The sequence below is a fragment of the Syngnathoides biaculeatus genome, chromosome 3, assembly GCF_019802595.1.
Source record: "Syngnathoides biaculeatus isolate LvHL_M chromosome 3, ASM1980259v1, whole genome shotgun sequence".
NCBI lineage: Eukaryota > Metazoa > Chordata > Actinopteri > Syngnathiformes > Syngnathidae > Syngnathoides > Syngnathoides biaculeatus.
Window position 1 is genome coordinate 1,271,845 of NC_084642.1, and position 19,358 is coordinate 1,291,202.

General features: G+C 45.6%; 1 protein-coding gene and 1 long non-coding RNA gene across 5 annotated transcripts; one reads left to right on the forward strand and one right to left on the reverse strand.

Annotated features, from left to right (window-relative positions):
• The first annotated feature begins 1,593 nt into the window (after positions 1-1,593).
• Positions 1,594-17,912, forward strand: LOC133497662 (uncharacterized). Of its 4 annotated transcripts, XR_009794077.1 has the most exons (4): positions 1,594-1,986; positions 5,636-5,871; positions 11,066-11,140; positions 17,783-17,912. It is a non-coding gene; the product is annotated as an uncharacterized LOC133497662 (long non-coding RNA). The 4 variants fall into 4 exon arrangements; XR_009794078.1 differs by lacking the exon at positions 11,066-11,140 and having other exon boundaries at positions 17,783-17,911; XR_009794076.1 differs by lacking the exons at positions 11,066-11,140; positions 17,783-17,912 and adding an exon at positions 6,201-6,843.
• dhcr7 (7-dehydrocholesterol reductase) lies at positions 11,717-18,147 on the reverse strand. The gene is made up of 8 exons (XM_061813560.1): positions 17,740-18,147; positions 16,815-16,990; positions 16,509-16,731; positions 15,698-15,788; positions 15,427-15,640; positions 15,117-15,321; positions 13,968-14,099; positions 11,717-13,350 (listed from the first exon to the last, which is right to left on the reverse strand). Exons 1-8 carry the CDS (start codon positions 17,920-17,922, stop codon positions 12,886-12,888), a joined length of 1,689 nt encoding a protein of 562 aa, XP_061669544.1. The 5' UTR covers positions 17,923-18,147; the 3' UTR covers positions 11,717-12,885.
• Between the last annotated feature and the right edge of the window lie 1,211 nt (positions 18,148-19,358).

Here is a 19,358-nt window from a genome sequence, read left to right on the forward strand (position 1 = left end):
AATTCGACATTTTTTTACGGCATTGTCGGCGTCTTATTATTTTCTTTTTTGTTGTTGTTTTAACGTACGCAGCCTTGTGGTTTTGTGGTCATCTTATTTGACCTTTGAAAACTTTTCAGGGCTTGACGGCAGTTTTGGTTGATCACGCTCGAACCTTTTGGAGTTTTGTTGCTGTTGTTATAAATGTGCACCACTTTTGGGGCATTCCATTGGCTTTATTTTTCAACTCTACCAATTTTGTGGTATTTACAACAATATTAATTTAGCATTGTTTGTTGAATTTGTGCAACCTCACTTTTGAGGATTTACACGAGTTCTATCTGAATCCGTGTAACCTCCAGGTGATTTTCAGCCATCTTTTGAAACCTGCGTACACTTTGTACATTTCATCTAAAGCGGCACAATTTTGGGCCATTTTTGAAAGATTTTGGGTCAGCATATTTTCACCCAAGGCGGTCCGCTGACGCAGCTGTAAAGCCTTGGCCTCAGAGTTCTGAGGACCCGGGTCCAAATCCCAGCCCTGCCTGTGCGGGCTTTGCACGCGTGGTTTTTCTCCGGGTGGGCACTCCGGTTTCCTCCCACATCCCAAAATTGTGCAACATTAATTGGACGCCCGTAGGTGTGGTTGTGAGTGCGGCTGTTTGTCTCGAGGCGCCCCGCGATTGGCCGGCGACCGGTTCAGGGTGTACCACGCCCGCCTCCTGCCCGTTGACGGCTGGGATAGGCTCCGGCACGCCCCTGCGACCCTTGTGAGGATAAGCGGCTCAAATAATGGACGGGTGTATGTCTTTTTCTAAAAGGGGAGACACGGGGCCGGATCGACGACTTGTACACCATCGGTGAGTTTAATATCGACCGTGTTGAGTTCATTTTTCAAATTTGTTCTGACAGGCACGCGCCCAGAATTTCCAAGGCGGCGGGCAGGACACGACGTCCCGCCCTTTTCTGTTTCCGCGCTTCCTGCCGCTTCCCGCCATCTCGCCGGCCCGTTCCGGCGCTTCCGTCCTCACCTCGGCTTTAAAAGCCCGGAACCGCACCGGAGGAAATGCAACGGCTCGCTTGGCAAAAAAAAAAAAAAAAACCCGAACGTGCGCGCGTGGGTGCGCGTACGTGTGTGCGCTCCTTGTTTCTCGGTGTGACGCGCGAGATGCGCCTCGATCTTCCCGTTAGGTCACTTATTCTTTTGTTTTTCCTTGAACCGCCCGAACCTCCCTGCGGTCCTCGCCCTCCTTCGTCACCATCCATCACCGCGTTGCCCTTTGACCTCAAAGCTGTCACTGAGGGGCGGGGCAGTCTTGTCCGATGTTGCCAAAGCTTCAGCGGCTTAAGATTTGTTTTTCATTTTTCACGGCAACATTTGAAATTTGCAAAACAGATCCGATTTGTGACGTGGGTGTTTTGACTCACGAGCTTGATGATGGAACAAATTCAGATCACATGTCAAGGCACCTCTCTCTCATGTCCACTCGTCCACAAACGCACACATGATAAATGGACAAGCGAAGGTCAGCGCAGCCCAGGATTAAACATTAGCCATTGACGGGAGTGTCGATCGATGATGTCACTTCCTGTGACCGCTTTAGATCCTTTTGGGTCACGTGTGTGTGTGTATTTAGTCTTTGTTCATTAATTCATTCGTCCATTCACATTTCTCAATCAACAACAGTGAGGGGGAAAAAGATGGCCAACCTTTTGTAATGTGGTGAATGGATTCATATTGGAGCCATTTAAGAGGTGTGCAATGCACGCGACACCCAGAGCCGTCCAAGAAAGACGCCGCGTGAGTGCGCGAGCTGGTCTGTGTCGTTATTTGAACGCTTGCTGTTAACGAAGACCCTCATTTAAAGTCGGGCAGGGCCGCCCTGTCGTCTGCGCACACAAACGCGCAACTACACGCTTAATGCGACATTCCAGGCGCGCGTCGCCTCCGGTTGTCCGACCTGATGCTGTTGCTCGCCAATCAAACGTCAGAGGCGTGAGTACAAAGTAAGTATTTGCATTTATCCATTTTCTTCGACGCTTATCCTCACGAAGGGTTGCGGGAAAGCCGGGGCCCGTCCCTAGCTAGCTTCACCCTGAACTGGTCGCCGGTCCAGTCGCCGGGCAGATATCGACACCGTCGCCGAGGCGGGAATCGATCCCGAGCCACTGGCAACAAAGGCAGGTGTGTTGGCCGCTACACCATCGTTGGCGCGTCAAAATCCAAATATCGGCAATATAAAAGCAAATGTTTAAAAATTATACTGCACACCAATTTTAAACAATACAAACCGTTAGCTTCGTTTTCTGTACATAATCGAAAGGATTGCGTTGGATCGTGTCCCTAATGAAACGGCCCTTGTTGCACAGTGTGTGTGTGTTTTTCTTTCTTATTATTATTATTATTTTTTTTTTTAAGGTGCCATCACCTCCAAGGTGCTTTCTACGATGAACTTTGAGTGTAGCTAGCGCAGACGCGCCCGTCCACGTATATTGTCCGTTCCTAACAATTAACCTTTGTATTTATGATGTCTCGTCCCACCTTCTGCAGGCAACTTTGCCCCCCCCCCGACCCCCCCCCCCCCTTCTCCTCACTGCCTGCACAGCCTCAGCAAAATGAGATAAGAGCACTAATGTAATTGTGGGCGAGCGAGAGAGAGAGAGAGAGAGAGAGAGAGATTTTCTAATTTAATAAAAAGTCCATCAGGCTAATGGAGCGACCGCTGAGCTCCACGCGCACGGCGCCGCGTCTACATTTTGTGAGCGTGGGAAGCGATTGTTGGCGGCCGCCCGCGCGGAATAAATTGACGTTCGAGTTATTCGTTTGATCTGCCAGCGACCTTGTACAGCTCAATTTACTCGCACGTTGAAACGGAACTGATCCCTTCCGGCCCCTCCAAAATAAGACTTTTTAGTAGAGAATAAATACATTACAGTATATCGTATAAATTCATCGCGAGTAAAACATAATGAAGGAGTAGTAAAGAAACAATCACGGTTTACGGAGTATTCATCTTTCACCGAGGGGCGTGGCCTACGGACTGACGTCATATAGTGTGTCTTTGAGGAAGTTTTATTTTTATGATTAAAGTTACAATTTTATCACAACAAAGTAGTATGCGTTCAAAATAAAGATATAAAACTAAATTTGCACATATTTAGTTTTTTGTAGCATTTTTAGATTAAAAGTTAGTCTCTCTCTCTCTCTCTCTCTCTCTCTATATATATATATATATATATATATATATATATATGAGTCATAATTTTAAGATGAAAAATGTACAAAACAAAGATTATTCAGAGAAAGAGTTTAAAGAAATAAAGTGTTTTTTTTTGAGAGGTGAAATACTTTTTGTTATAGAAGGAGTGAGTTGGATGTGTGCCTTTAAGGGGCGTGGCCAAGATAGTGACGCCAGGTAAGTGCGTTCAGCACCTTTTCATACATTCACGTGTTCCTTATAATCGCGCATAAAATATGGAAAGATTTTGAAGGCTGTTTACACTTTGACCACTCATCTTTTATGAAACTTTACTAGCGGTGAGCCCACACTAGCACATTTATGAGAGCATCAATCATAAATATTGATTGGTGATTTAGGGGCATGGGTGTCAAACGTAAGGCCCAGGAGCCAATTTTGGCCCGTCACGTGGTTTTATGTGGCCCGCAAAGGCAAATCACGTGCGTCGACTTCCATGATTCTTGCGAAGATCTGGACCAAAATTTCAAATTGTCATATCATAAATGGCCACTGATGGTGTAGTGGTACACACACACCTTGCTTTGGTGCGGGCAGCGTCGGATCGATCCCCGCTCTGCGATGGTGTCAATATCTGCCCTGTGGCTGACTGGCGACCGGTTCAGGGTGTACTCTGCCTTTTGCCCGAAGCTAGCTGGGTTTGGCTCTAGCTTTCCAGCAACCTTTGTGAGGATAAGTGGCTTGGATAATGACATGACATATGATAATATTGAGGTTTTCTAACCATTTTTGTCTTACCAAACATGAACAATTGTTGCAAAAACGATTTTCCCTGATTTCTGATTGCAAAACTAGATTTTAAATTCTGCGTGGAAATATGCTGAGGCGATTGAATTTTTTTTTTGACGGTTTCACAGTCATGACGGCCCTCTGACGGAAACCGTAACTAAATTGTTGCGCGAGTCTGACACCCCCGATTTAGTGCGTGTCGTTGAACGCGGCCCAACGCGCCGCAGGTCCTGAAGCTGCCGAGCGGGCGACTTTGTTCGTGTCGGCGGAGGACGCGGAAGTCGAGGTGACCCCCGCATCTGGGACAGCATCGCTTGGACCTGATGCCCAAATATGGGCGTGAGCGTCCAGCAAAAGTCAGCGTTTGGACCTTTTTTTGCAGCATCGGGCAGCGCGACGCCACAAATCTTTCACCTCTGCTGCAGTTTGGCCTTCCTTCCATAGCGGCTCAAATATTGAATTGTCAAATTGATTGATTGGTAGTCAATAAATAACGACTTGAACGGGGAAAAGACCAACAAACAATTTTGCCAGAACTGTTGAAAACTGACACAATGTTGCTCAGTTTCCTCTTGGCTGACAGCGGAAACTAGCATAAATATCGAGTCGAGTCGCCGGGCGTGGAGCGGAGCGTTTAGATCGTCTTCGACATTTTCCTCCTCCTCCTCCTCCTCCTCCTCATCCTCATCATCATCATGTCATTCACAAACGCCAACACATGTTTGGCTTTTATTCGTGGACGAGGACCAAAGCTCACAGCTAATTTTGCGAAGCGCGGACGTTGACGTGTGGAACAAAGGGAAAGGACAGCAAAGCATTGTGGGACACGCTGACTCGATAACATATGCGAGACAAAGGCCGGGGGGGGGGGTGAATAAGATGGATGGCAAAGGCGATTAGCGCTAATGTGGGCGAGATTTACTGGAAACGAAACAATTTGAGCAGCTGCAGTCGTCGTTAGGGTTGGGAGAAAAATGGCTGACGTGAACGCGACCATATTAATGTGGAGACGGGGAACAAGTTGCATCGTGGGAGGGGAACAAAGTCGGAACATTAGGTACACATTTGCTCATTGGCAAGCCTGGAAAGCTAAAGCAACCGTACATGAAATAAAAATGCACAAATATGAGACAAAAATACTTTTGAAAATAGATCAAATATTTGATTTACAACACTATTAAAACGTGCATATGAATGTGACACCAGCACAAGACAAACATCTACAAGAACATTGAAACTTTACAACAAAAAAGGTGACAATAAAAATAATATGCAATATTAGATGGACTGTGCAAATTTCGAAAAGAATGACATTGCATAAAATGTTCGAACATAGTTTAAAAAATAAAAAGGATAACATGCAAAAAAGAATAAAAATAATTAAATCCCAAAATGAAATGGATGAAATTATTTAACAACTCAAGAAGTCATAATAATACGGATTCATTAATTTGTATTCCCTTGATCCAACTGAATCGATCTCGCCTCGGCTCGTAAGCCTGGTTGGATGAAAAAAAAAATATATATATATATCGTTTTAAAAAGTAATTAATCGATTATATTGATACCAGGAAATAATGACTTTTAACATCAAGATTAAATTAGTCTGTGAGCGATGTCAAAGGGGATCATGGGAGTATTTTATTTCATTTTATTTTTTTTTTCTGGAGCTGTTGAGGTGAGCGGTGTGAGAAGAAAACCACATCTCCCGTGATCCTCTTCGTGAAGAGCGCAGGGACTCATGGGAGAGGAGCATGCGCAGTGCAGGAATCTCACCCTCACCGGCGCTAAACTTCAACTTTTTGGAACGTCCTGCAGACTTTCAATCGACGAGATTTAAAATTTCAATGAACACGCACCATGCGGACATTTTGCATCTTAACACAACACCACAAGATAGCACTGGGTAAGTATTAAAGTGGAGGAAAACATTTCCGAGTATTACATATTTCCTGTTCAAGTACAGAAAGTGCATTTGTGAAACATTTTTCTGTTGAAAAACAACATGAGCGGTAGCACGTAAACCGGCTGTTGATCCATCTTGAACATATTTTTAGTTGCACTTGATTGAAATGAAAGCATTTGCCCTTCAAGGTTGATAATTGTGTAACCAAAATGGGTCTCATCTGATATCTTTACAAGAAACAAAAGCAAATTGGGTAATAAATTTCAGCTGCACTGTCCACTGTCCAACTATTTATTTCACACACTTTTTTTTTTTTTTTGTCATTTTAGAGATGAGTCGAATCGGCAATTGTGAACCCTCAAAGGAATTGTTGATCAAATGAGTCGCTACACCCTGATTATAATCTACCAATTTTCCATCCTTCCATCCATCCATTCATTTTCTGAGCCACTTATCCTCACGAGGGTCGCTGGAGCCTCTGGCAGCTGTCATCGGGCAGCACCCTGAACTGGTCGCCAGGCGATCACAGGGCACAGAGAGACAAACGACGACGGTATTCTCACACTTACGGGCAATTCACAGTCTGCATTTCATGCATGTTTTTTGGGGGGGGACGTGGGAGGAAACCGAAGTGCCCACCCGGAGAAAAGCCACGTCGGCACGGGGAAAATGTGCAAACTCCACACAGCCGGGGGCCAGGATTTGAACCCCGTTCCTCAGAACCGGGCGGCAGATGCGCGAACCAGTTGCCCCACCGTGCTACCATCTCATAAATACAAAATATTAACCATTAAAAGAAACATCCTTAAAAAACTTCCCAAAAATACACGTATATGAGGTGAAGATGCACAAATATTAGAAAAATGCGCAAATATTCATACAAAATATATTTTCTGTTCATTATGAAAAAAGACAAATACATTTTTAGATGATCATCCAAAATACAAAAACACTCATTGGGGGGAGAGAAAAAGATTCCACAAATGACTCAAAAATACAAAATAAAAACAGAAAAATAGACATAGATATGAGAGAAATATTTAAATATACAATCACAAAAGTGCTAAGAAATATAACACAAATCAGGAAAAAATATATTACATTTGCAATAAAAATACAAGAAGTTAATGGAAAATACGAGTTAAATATTAGACTGTTTGGAAAAAATAACACATTTGATGAGAATCCACAAATAAAAGCTATACATACATTTTACAAGAAAACATACTTCAAAATAATAGTGTATTAGACAAATATCCCATCAAATATTTGAAGTACATCAGAAAATTGACCAAATATGGGTTCATGAAAAATACGATAAAAAAGAGATACAGTACATAGATATTAGAAATTTATAAAGTATTAGATATTCACTAATAGTGGAAAAAAAGACAACCAAAATAATCTAAAGTAATAAATATTAGAGAAAAAAAATGAAATGTATTTGATTACAAAATTATAAAACTTGGAAAAAATATGCAATTGTTACCTAAACAAATCCTGATGGTGACAAAAAGTATTAAATGCTTCAGAGATGTTTGAAATACATAACCCCCCCCCCCCCTCCCCCCCAACCAACGTATTGCAATCGCTTTTGTGCGGGCGTCCAATATTTCCAGCAATCTCCGTCACGCTCGCCACGTCGCCGGCATACTTTGTCGGGGCTCGGCCCGGCGAGCCCGGAATATCTGCTCCGGCGGTTTCGGACAACTGGATTTCCACCGGCTGTCTCCAACGGCGACCAAACACGTGCGTGCAGTCGGCCCCTCTGTGGACCGGGACCAGCTGTCGTTTTCCGGATATGGCGAGCCCGGACAAGCTCGTGAAATCCCCGATGATGCGCTCGCGCTGCGTTATTTTCAGACGTGGAAAAAGTACTCACACGGAGTACTTAAGTAGAAGTACAGGGACGTAAAGTAAGACTGCTGTCCTTTAAAATAGAAAAAAAAAACAAAACAAAACGAAAAACCCTTGGAAATGTAACGTACAGGGAGTCCTCGGTCCGCGACAGAAATCCGTTCCTGCACTAGTGACTTAACTCGAATTTTGCTGTAAATCGGATTTCACCGTTAAAGTCCAAATTTACGATGACCGCTGGGATTGGCTTCAGCGCTCCCGTGACCCTTGTGAGGATAAGCGGCTCAGAAAATGGATGGATGGATTTCAGGAAAGCACTATAAATAAACGAAACACAACCATAAAGAAATTGATGGTTGTTGTTAAGTTATGTTCAGTTGTGTATTTTAAAAAAAATATATAAATATTTCACAAATTCTGTCGGAGTACGTAAATGTACGAGCACAACTGTACATGTGTGCAGTCATATTGGAATGAAAGTGTAGGCTACACTTTTTCATTGTCTCGAGGTGGCGGTGGTATATTGGAATTAAAGTGTACAGCTTTTTCATTACCTCTAGATGGCGACATACAATTATAAAATGTGGCTTTTTTTTTCTCCATTTATTTAATTTCATTCATTTTTTTTCATCTATCTATCTATCATCCACCCATTCAAATGCACAGATTTCTGTCGTTTTTTTGAATGTTTTGAAAGTGTACTTCAGAAAAAGTACACCATTTTTTTTAGGGAGTAAAAGTATCCAAGCCATCTAAAGAAATGCATCAAGATACCTGAAAAATGTTTTTAAGATGTGCAGCCAAGCATTTGTGCTTTGTTACATCCCACATCTGCTTTTTTTTTTTTTTTTTTTTTTTCCACTGGGTGGAAATAAGAAGACGGAATTTCGGAGGAGGCCAATTTAGCGCGGAACCGCTCGGTGTGCTGATCCGTGACCGGCGTTTTGTGGCTCTGACTTCATTTTTACCTCATCACACCAGGATTTGGGGATTTTACTTGTTAATCCCTCCCAGCCGCCGCTAAGCCTTTCCTTTCCTTTCCTTTCCTTTCTTTTTTTTTTTGAACAAGTCAAACTTCACAAGATAACAAGCTAATAACTCGCACGGTGTTCGTTGTGTACGTTGAGGTTCAAACTCTCCAAAAATTGCACAGTTCCACTAAAATGAGCTTTAAATGGTCCATCTTTTTGTGAAAAATGGAGACTGTTAGCTTTTTATGCTGAATGAGCTAGCAGAAGCGTCAGTGGCTACTTCCTGTCTTTGTGCCTCTGCCATTGGGTCAAAACGACGTTCATCCAATGCTATCAAAGCGCTTTTTGTGAACAAATGACTTTGATTCGGGCTCTTCTGCGAGTGTCGCTTGAGATTTAGCGTCTTCAATTTGATGTGCTAACTGCTGCTGTCTGGTTAGTTGCCACGCACTTGCTTGGTCAACAAAAAGTCGGATCTGTTCTCTGTTGTTTAGCGCTCTTACTCGTTCTATTTTAGTAGTTTACTACTTCCTGTATTTGTTTTGCTAAAATTTGGCTTGAGAGGAAATCCAGCCAGGAGCGCCATTAAGTGGAGACGTGGGCTGCTACGTTAGCTTCCCCGTTGATTAGTTGCCCTACACACGGCGTAACGTTAACAAAAGTGTTCTTGGTGACCAAGCGGAAAACGGTGTTGGTTTTAGTTTGGTTGTTTGCTGCTTTGTTATTGTGTTCCTTTGCTGTTGGCTAGTGGAACTCTCTTTCAGCAGCCTTTTGCTAACTAATGACTTTTGTTTGGATCTTCTGTGATTGCGGTCGAGTCCCTCTGTTTGCGAGGAGAGGTGTCGACTGCAAGGTTGGCGCTAGCCGACGAGGGCGGTTTCGTGCAGCTTTCAGCTCTCTGAGGGCTTTGCTACACTTGAGTCTGTCTGTTTGTCATATTTGGCAGGAAGGATCTCTCAGGGAATCAAAGAACCTGATGTGGATTCGCGTGGGACTTTTGTTTGCTAGTAAAGATCTTACCTGCTACGTTAGCTTCTGACGCCAGCCGCTTTGTTTTGAAAGTCCGGCAAACGGATTGCGGTCGACCTCCGCGGTTCCGACCTCCCGGGGCGTCTTCCGCCTCCAGGCTCGACATGACCGCTGCGGTTCAAAGGTGGCAAAAGTTCAAGGCGGCGATGAGTTGACGCGTCGCAGACGTTTCGCCTGCACCGAAGTTTTTCGACCTCGGCGGCCCGCGGAGGAGGCTTTCTGTTTAGTCTGATGCTCAAAGTGGCTCTCGACACTCCATTAGCAGGCCCCGGGTCAAAGGTTAAAAAAAAAAAAAAAAGACAGGCTCTTAAATCTTCCAAACTCTTTTTTTTTTTTTTTAATAAGATGCCATACGCACAAAAGAAATGCTCGAAAATGGCAGTTTTTGTCATCCTTACGTTTGCGACACAAACAGCAGGATATCTGTGAAGTTGCCTTTAGAATGTGGAACGCACGCCTTTTCAGTTTCGACATAAAACCGCAGTCGTTTGGCAGGCGGTCGGTGCAGATTTTCTTTTGGTGGGGGGAGATTAATTTTACAATGTCTGTGAGTGTATTTTTTTGTATTTTAACCAGAGGTGCGTCATTAGGCTATTGTTACTGTAGAATAATATTTCTCAAGGATAAAGTCATCCTCTTACTAATTCACTCAGAAAAAGTACATTTATGACATATTTCCAAGCAAATCTTTGAATTCACTTTCCCGGGTTTTAAATATGGGAAAGTTTTGCTGAAAATGTGTATATTGTGGGACTATGACAAAGTGCAAAATGTCTGCAACAACAATGACCTGGGAAATATGAGAAATGTGAAAAATAAATCCCAAGACTTTCGGAAGGAGGCGAACTCCAAATTTACTCAATTTTGTCAACAATTGGAATAGATTGAGAAATGTGGAAGGACAAACGTAAAATCATTTTGGTGCGTAATAAAACAACAACGGGAGTTTCTCCTCCAGCAGACTGAGTCCAATCATGTCTGGAATGTTCTTTGTGTGATCAGCAATTTTTTCTTTCTTTTTTTTTTTTTTTTTTGCTGACAAAACACGTACTTTCCTCTCGTCGAGGTGCGCTCTTTCCACACTTGCACGCGCGCTCACCCTGGAAAACGTCTCATAAAAAAATAATTTGCCCCCCGGGGAAATCAGCCAAGACTATTGCCCCCTCCTCCCCCTCCCCCCTATGAGTTCCTTCTGGGTGCCACCCTTCCCCCAAAGTACTTGAATGGAAAACCAAATATTTGTACTCTGGTAAAAGTAGAAGAAAGAATTTTTAATTAGGATACATATATTTTTTTTAATATATAGCATTTCCTTTTGAATATTGTCATTCATCCAGATCAGTGAACTGGTCGCAACCGGACTGGTTCTGGTCGTCTCATCTGAGCCGGGCTTCATCGCTTCCTGCAACGAGGTCAGCAGCGCTGACCTGAGGCCAGTTTAAAAAAATAAAATAAAATAAAATAATAATTATATATATATAAAAAAAAAAGAATTACTGAAGTACAGATGCCCAAAACTGGACTGACGTGCCATAACTATTTTGTTGCTTCCCTTCAGAATAGCTGCAGTCGAACCCCCACCCCGCCCGACAATGCGCGCCTTTCACAGATTCATAATCGCTTGTGGTTGAATGAGGCCGTTTGTTGTCATGGGGGGGGGGGGGGGCACTTCCTGCCTGTCAGGGATGCTCGAGGCATCCATTAACTTGATAAGAGATATTAGGAGGAGTTCACATCCATGTATCATCATCACCAATCAATAATCCTGCAACTTTATTGACAGTTTATTATCACGAGAGATTGACGACACAACGCTAAAAAGTCAAAGATAATCCAGAACGGAACCCGCTCATTTGGACCTTTTGCACACCACGTGGAAAGCGTGAAATAGAAATCAATTGTTTGGTGTGCTAAAACGTTTTGTAACCGTACAGCACAGGCGCTGCTTTTAGAAAAACGTGAATATGGGGGGAATACTAGTACGTTTTTATTCTGCATATTTACATGCTGATATAAATAAAATTCTAGAATTCTTAACTTTTATGCAAATGTAAGGGGGGAAAAAGACAAAACTTGAACGACTGCAGGAGGGCTGGAGTTCAACTCATGAGGCACATTTCATTTTTAATACGTACAGACAGGCCAGGTCATTTGTAGATAAGATTTATTTTTAAATGCACCCCCCCAAAAAAAATATCATTTAAAATTCCCCACAAAATATGATATTAAGACACTATTACCATACCAGCAAATAAAAAAAAAAACAAAAAGTAAACTTTGATTGTCATTTGCTGCCCTCTACCGGCCACGTGGAATATGTCAGCTTGAAGCGGAGACGTGAATTTCATCAAATCGCTTTTCATTCCATCAATTCATTTGCATTGAGGATGATGATCTTTTTTTTTTTTTTTTTTTCATAAATACGTTTCCACAGCATTAATGCTTCAAAGAGCATCCTCGTTCAAATGCATAAACTTTACAAAAGCAGTCTTGGAAGTGCAATATTTCATGTTAAATTGAAGCTTTTGTGATGCCCTTAGCGACCGTTTTTGAGAAAGTGTTATAATTTTGCATATGACGTGCACATCAGTCACGCTGAACATTACCGAGTGAGCACTTATTGAATTCCTACCATTTGTAAAGATGGTTTTGCCAGTTGTTAATGCGACCTTTAAAATGGATGAGGGTCATGTAATAACGCTATAATAAGGGAAATCCCTTATTATAGCGTTATTACATGATTTTGATTTTTTTGTATAAATGTTGGATATCTAGTAATTAGCAATTTGATATAAAAAATATATGTAAAGAGATGTGCTCCTAATTCAGTGTTCCATCAAATAGATTGTAAAAGATATGGAATTAAAGCAAAAAAAAAAGTAAAAGGTATTTGGCATGACGTGCACTATTTCCGGACTTCGACACGCGTGATCTAAAACCACTTTGAACTCATGTCATCGGCAGTGTATGCAAGGAAGTCGGTCCAAAAACGTTGATGAAACGGACACCGGAACCTTTCCCGCAGGTGCCAGCCGGGCAAGACGTGACTGGTTCGGTCTCTGGTGGCGATCGTCACAAGTCATCGGACCGCAAGACATTCGGTCCACGGCGGCGCTCTTTAGTTCCTCGTGCGGGGGTGGGGGGGCCGCGAACGCGGCTAGAAGATCCCGGGGACGAGTCGGTGCGGCACAGCGTCCGTGTAGCGCTTCCAGTCGGCGCCGTACTTGCTTCCGCAGCGGTGCTCGTCTCGCAGGCAGCGGTGCACCAGCAGGACGCTCATGTAGACCGCGTAGAAGTACGGCAGCGGATGTCCGAATCCGCAGGCGGCGCAGTACGCCAGCGAGCCCATCAGGTCGCCCGTGTAGTTGAAGTGGCGCGCCAGGCCCCAGAAGCCCGACGTCAGCAGCTTGCTGCGGTGCGCGCCGCCGTCGGCGGAGCGGTACGAGCACTCGATGTAGGAAGGGGGCCGGCCCCAGATGGCGCAGGCGCCCTGCGTGCGGCGGAACAGGTCCTTCTGGTGGTTGGCGGCGCGGAAGACGTAGTAGCCCGCCAGGCCCAGCAGCAGCACGGCCAGCGCGTGAGCCTCCGACAGCTGCACCGGGTGGTAGACCAGGTACAGACCCTGCGGAACGCCGCACGTCACACCGCGCTCGTTTCAAGCTGTTTTGCCAAGAGCAGCTTCGCCCGTTTTTCCATATTCTGCCGTTTTACCCTCGAAAGACGCTCGAGAGAAAAACGACAAAAAAAGACCTTGGAAAGTTGCAAGTTTCGGAAGGAAATTCTTGATACACGATCCAAATCTGCAGCTTGTTTGGAAGTCAGTTATTAGTGATTGATCAGTGCTGATGCGGGTGGAAAAAATGCTCCCACACCGCTTAAAAGTGCGACTTTGCTTGCCGTCTTATAGTTTTTTTTTTGATAACTTGCGGTTTTTACACGATCAGAATTTTTGCGACCGATCGGCCAGTTTACAAAACTGATCACCGAACCAATCATAAGACGGAACAGTGAGGATTTCCTCTTCAGGATAAAGTGAAATTAAATAACAATCGAGCTCAAGACTTTGACTACGATCACGGTGCTCCCGGTCAAGAGTCCACCAGGGGGCCAAAAGCTGTTAGCGATTCTGAACCGTTTTAGACTTTGTACTTGTGGTGAGCGTTTTTCAGTTGAGCAATCGAGACGCCGCCATGGTTCAGTTCCCGACAGAGGACGCGTGAAGTATTTGCCCGGACAGACCTGAAGCGTGTAGAGGTACGGCAGCCACACGCAGTCCCCCCAGCCCAAGTACCAGCCGAAGTGGTCGTGGCAGATGTCGATGGTCTTCAGGTACCAGGTCTCGTTCCAGAAGAAATCCAACACGTAGATGGCCTCGAATCACAAACAGCTATTAGACAATCGCGTCTACCGAGACTTCAGACTTGCACTTTTTTCCCTGACTGAGCTCGTCACTTCCTTTACTTGTCTATCAAATTGAATGAAAGGAAAAAACACCATATTTTTCCTCACGTTAATGATTCAGCGTATGGTGTGAAAACATAACCCAGTGAACCACATATTCAGATTTTGCTTGGGGTAGGGGTCCACATCCTCTCTTCCCCTCTGGCAAAGTCACATTCCACGTTGCTTTGGTGCCAAGGAACTACCCATCCATCCATCCATCCATCCATTTTCTTCACCGCTTATCCTCACGAGGGTCGCGTGGAGTGCTGGAGCCTATCCCAGCCTTCAACGGGCAGGAGGCGGGGTACGCCCTGAACCGGTCGCCAGCCAATCGCAGGGCACATCGAGACAAACAGCCGCGCTCACAATCACACCTTGGGGCAATTTAGAGTGTCCAATGAATGTTGCGTGTTTTTGGAATGTGGGAGGAAACCCACGCAGGCACGTGGAAAACATGCAAACTCCACACAGGCGAGTCCGGGATTGAACCCGGGACCTCAGAACTGCGAGGCCCGCGCTTTAGCCAAGGAACTACGTTGAAGTCAATTGAAGAGTTTCATTTTAATAGCGCTTGGCCACCATCTTGTGGTATCTCGATGCCAAGAAAGGATTTTGAAGTGTCTTACAGCTTTTCATTTGAGAAAAAAAAATCGTGCTTTGCAACTACAGGCAGGCAATCGCGTCACGTGACCAAATTTGGAGAACTGGATAGGCTACTTCCTGCGTGCGCATGCTACGCTAACCAGCAGGTCAGTGGTTGGATGACATGATTGGTTGAAGCTAAACGAATTGAAAAAGTTGTTGTTTTTTTTTTTTTTTGGGGGGGGAGGGCATCGCGGTGCCTTCGAGTGTTACATTTCTTTGCTGAAGTGTGCACACCCCCCGCCCCCTTCCCCATCCAAATTTGGCGAGATGTCCAAGCGCCGCCGGCCCCAATTCGCCCACCTGCAGGACGTTGACCAACACCATGGAGTTGCTGACGTAGCCGTAGAGCTCTCGTTGCTTGGCCACGTAGGAAAGGTTGATGAGGGTCCAGGCCACGATGCCCGGGCGCCCGTTGAAGAAGAGCTTGAAGTCGAACCACTTGCCCACGCGGGGGTTGAACTCGATGCCCATCATGTAGTTGTAAAAGACGTTGCCTGTAAACTTGCTGCGGGGGGGGGGGGGGGGCAGAGAAATTTGGGACCGTTCCGGTACAAAAGAATCCAAAGTAGAGAATAGCCAATAAAATGAACAGAAACGCGGACGTCCTCACCAGTCCCGCGCGTTGGTGGGGAACAAATAAGCCTTGACGAAAGCGAAGGTGGCCACGCTGTAGCCCAGCGCGTTGGCGCACCACATCAGCGGGATCCAGTTGTCGAAGATGACGGTGGGCGAGAACCACAGGAAGTAGCCGGCGTTGGCCAGCCACAGCGCGTGCGTGACGAGCCAGCACTGCAGCCCGTTGATCTCGTACTTGTTGACCAGGCCTTGGGGGGGTCACAGGGTCACGACCACTCGCGTAAATCGAGCGCGTCCGTCGGTACCTGCGGGGGTTCGCGCGCCCTCCTGAACTCCCCCGACGTAACCGGGCAGCACTTTGTGGAGGACGTCGGGCACGCACGTGTACAACAGCACCTGCGAGCAATTGGTTTGCACCCGTTGTCTGCGTCGATTATTTCCTCGACATCATTTTTTCCCACATTGTCCTGTTTTTTTTGTTGTTTTTTTTTTTTTTATTCTGCGTCACAAAGATACCTGCTCTTTGAAATTCTCTCATGGGAGGATTAAATGTTCGCAAAATGGCTGCTTCCAGCCAAAATGGCTCCTTTCAGACTTTTTTTTTTTTTTTTTTTTTGGGACATTTTATATTCATTGGTGAAACTGGTGACGGGGACGCCATTTTTTTTTCTCTCTCCAAGTTTCCGGTGGGCTCTGCTGCAGGAATTTGCCCAAAATGGCTGCTTCCAGCCAAAATGGCTCCTTTCAGACTTTTTTTTTTTTTTTTTGGGGGGGACATTTTATATTCATTGGTGAAACTGGTGACGGGGACGCCATTTTTTTTCTCTCTCCAAGTTTCCGGTGGGCTCTGCTGCAGGAATTTGCCCAAAATGGCTGCCTCCTGCCAAAACTTGCCAACTTTTTTCAGGGCGGCAGGTGCCAGTCAAGGAACGGGCCCCAAATGACTGCTTCAGACCAATAGGGTCACCGTCCTCTTTGATGTTGGAGGTGGGACTTTGATTTGACTTCGTCTTGATTGGTCAAACTTGTGTTGGGGGCCAGACTTTGAGCAACCTCAACAAGGTGGAAAACCGACTACAACCGGATCAGAACAGGCCTTTCTCTCCTCCCTCGTACCTGGAAGGCGACCCAGCCGGCGTAGATCCTGGCGGCCGACCAGGTGACGGAGGGCACCCGGGCCCAGATGGAGGACAGGGTGGCCTCGCCGCTGTAGAGCTCCAGGACGGGCTGCGCGAGCGAGCAGCGGTACTGGTCGCAGGCCATCACGAAGAAGAAGACGATGAACGGCGCCGAGCACAGCAGGGCCACCACGCTCAGCAGAGAGAACCAGTCCACCTCCCTGAGGGACGCCACCGCAGAGAAACGCACCCTTCAGCGTTTTCACCGTGAGAAAGGAGCGCCGCTCATCGTGCTGCAACTCACCAAGCTCTCCCCCACCGCACGGGCTCCGCCGTCTTGTCCGACGCCGACCGGCCGCGGCCGCCGTTTTGCGCTCGCCTCCTGGCGACTTCCGTGTCGCTTTTCATGTCTGCAGCAGGACCACTTGCGCCTGGAACGTTTGCCTCGGAGTGCCGCTCGACGTCAGCTTTACACTTGAACTGGGAGTGATAAAGAGCAACGTGAAGCGAGCACGCCGGGCCTCTTATTTGGAGAACTGAGCTCGTGAGTCTTCGTCGTGCTTCCCTTAAAGTCATCTTATGCAATAGTGTCCAGGGTGAGTACAGATGTACACTTTGGAATATTATAATATAAGAAAGTATTGTCTTTTTCATAACTGGAGGTGTATTGTATTCACTGTATCAAAAGAATGTGGAAGGTGGTTATTATTATTTCAAGAATCAGATTGTCACACCAGGTGAGTCTGGAACTAATTGTAGGTTGACTGTAATAACATTGGATTGTACGGCAAAAAATATCTGCTGCTAATAAAGTACACGGCAGCCATCCTCTTGTTGTTTATTAACCTTGAGCGCCATTCCGATAACAATTTCTCGCACATGATGTCCATCCTGTTACTGTACAACAAACTTGATTTGTTATTGGTCGACCAGTCAAGGGTAGAAAAACGCTTAACAAGTTGAGGTGTTATGTGAGAGGTGGACCAATTTCGTAATAATAATTAATAAACAAACAAACAAAAACACCCACGTAAAGCGAACTTATTATTATTATACCGTTATTATTTTGGGCAGTCGATGAAACAATTCGAAAACAGCACCGCGCGGTTCCGATGAGTGACGTAAGTTCGCCATGTTAGCTGTCTTTTTCATCCTCAAAGAATCCAAGCAACGTTTATCGGATGTTCTTCAACAAAAACGCCATCGTAAGATTTGTTCCGCTTCCTTACCGAGCTCCTTTTGGTTTTTTTTTTTTTTGGTGCGTTTCGACAGGTCCACCCTTTGCCGTTCTCTTCCGCGGGACAACCGTGACGCTCTCCCCGGCAGTCGTGGTCCTCTTCCCGGCTGCAGCTCGTCCGCGTCGCACCTTTTGGATGGAGCTCACCGTCACGGAAGAGCCACGCCCCCGACATGGGCTGCCTCTCGGTGTCAGCCAATGGGTGGCCAAGAATCTCGTCAGAGGCGGGACCTTTTTGGCGACGCTGCTCGCTGATTGGCCGAGACTCGCTGAAGCCACCAGCGCCTGACTAATTTGCTCCGGTTTGAATGGCTCGGCCCGCTCGGACACAAAACATGCACGTTACGTGATTTCGGTGGAACAAAAGTAGGTGCACGATTTTAACATCAAACATTTTATTGCATGGAAAATGCATTATCATCACCGTTATACGGTAGTTGTGTATAGCTGTATATTATAATGCGTGTTTATGACCAAAAAGTCACTGAGTTGAATGTATCGTCATTTCTTAAACACCCATCCGTTGTTCTTTACCGCTTATCCTCACGAGGGAGTGCTGGAGCCTATCCCAGCTGTCATCGGGCAGGAGGCGGGGTACACCCTGAACGGGTCGCCGGCCAATCGCAGGGCACATGGAGACAAACGGGCCGCACTCACAATCACAATGACGGTGCAATTTAGCGTCCAAATAATGTTTGCACGCGCCCACCCGGAGAAAAGCCGCGCAGGCACGGGGAGAACACGCAAACTCCACACAGGCGGGGGCCGGAATCGAACCCAGGTCCTCGGAACCGGGAGGTTTGTTGGATGATGCTATTCTGAAAAGAAATGATCAAAATTCATGGATTTTTCTTTTCCCAAACATTTCCAGGTGAACACGTTATGAAATAGTCGTAATATGTCTTTTTTCTTACCCGGATGATTAAAATGTTTGAAAATTTTCAAGCGCACACTGACGTTCAATCCACTGTGTGGCAGTGTTAAGCTGTGTGAGATGTACTGTGCGGTATCCCGGCTTGTATTTGCCACTATCCCTCATCAACAATTGGCATTATTTTGAATCATATCTTGATTATTCAGACATTGAAAAAAAATCTCTGCTCAAAAACTGGAAAAACAAACCAAAAAAAAAAAAAAGACGGGAGAAATTTAGCCAACTATCATAAAAAGTAGCACCGACACGAGTGCCGGAAACGTTTGGAGTATTGGTGAGATTTCAGGACCAGCCTAAAATGCACGACAAGCTTTCCAGGTGAACTTTTGATGATTAGAAAGATGGAGGCACGCACAGGAAAGAAGAGGAATGAAGATGAGCCCAAGTAAAACAGAGTGCATGTGCGTGAAAGAGAGCGGCGGAGGGGAAAGAGCGAAGCTCCGGGGAGAAGAGATGGCGAGGCTGGACGACTTCAAATACTTGGGGTCGACAATCCGGACCAATGGAGAGTAGTGAAGGAACGGGTCCAAGCGGCGTGGAACACTTGGCACAAGGTGTCTGGTGTTCTACGTGACAGAAGAATCTCCGCCAGGATGAAGGGCAAAGTTTATAAAACAGTGGTGAGGCCAGCCATGATGGACGGATTAGAGACGAAACAACAGGAAGCAGAACTGGAG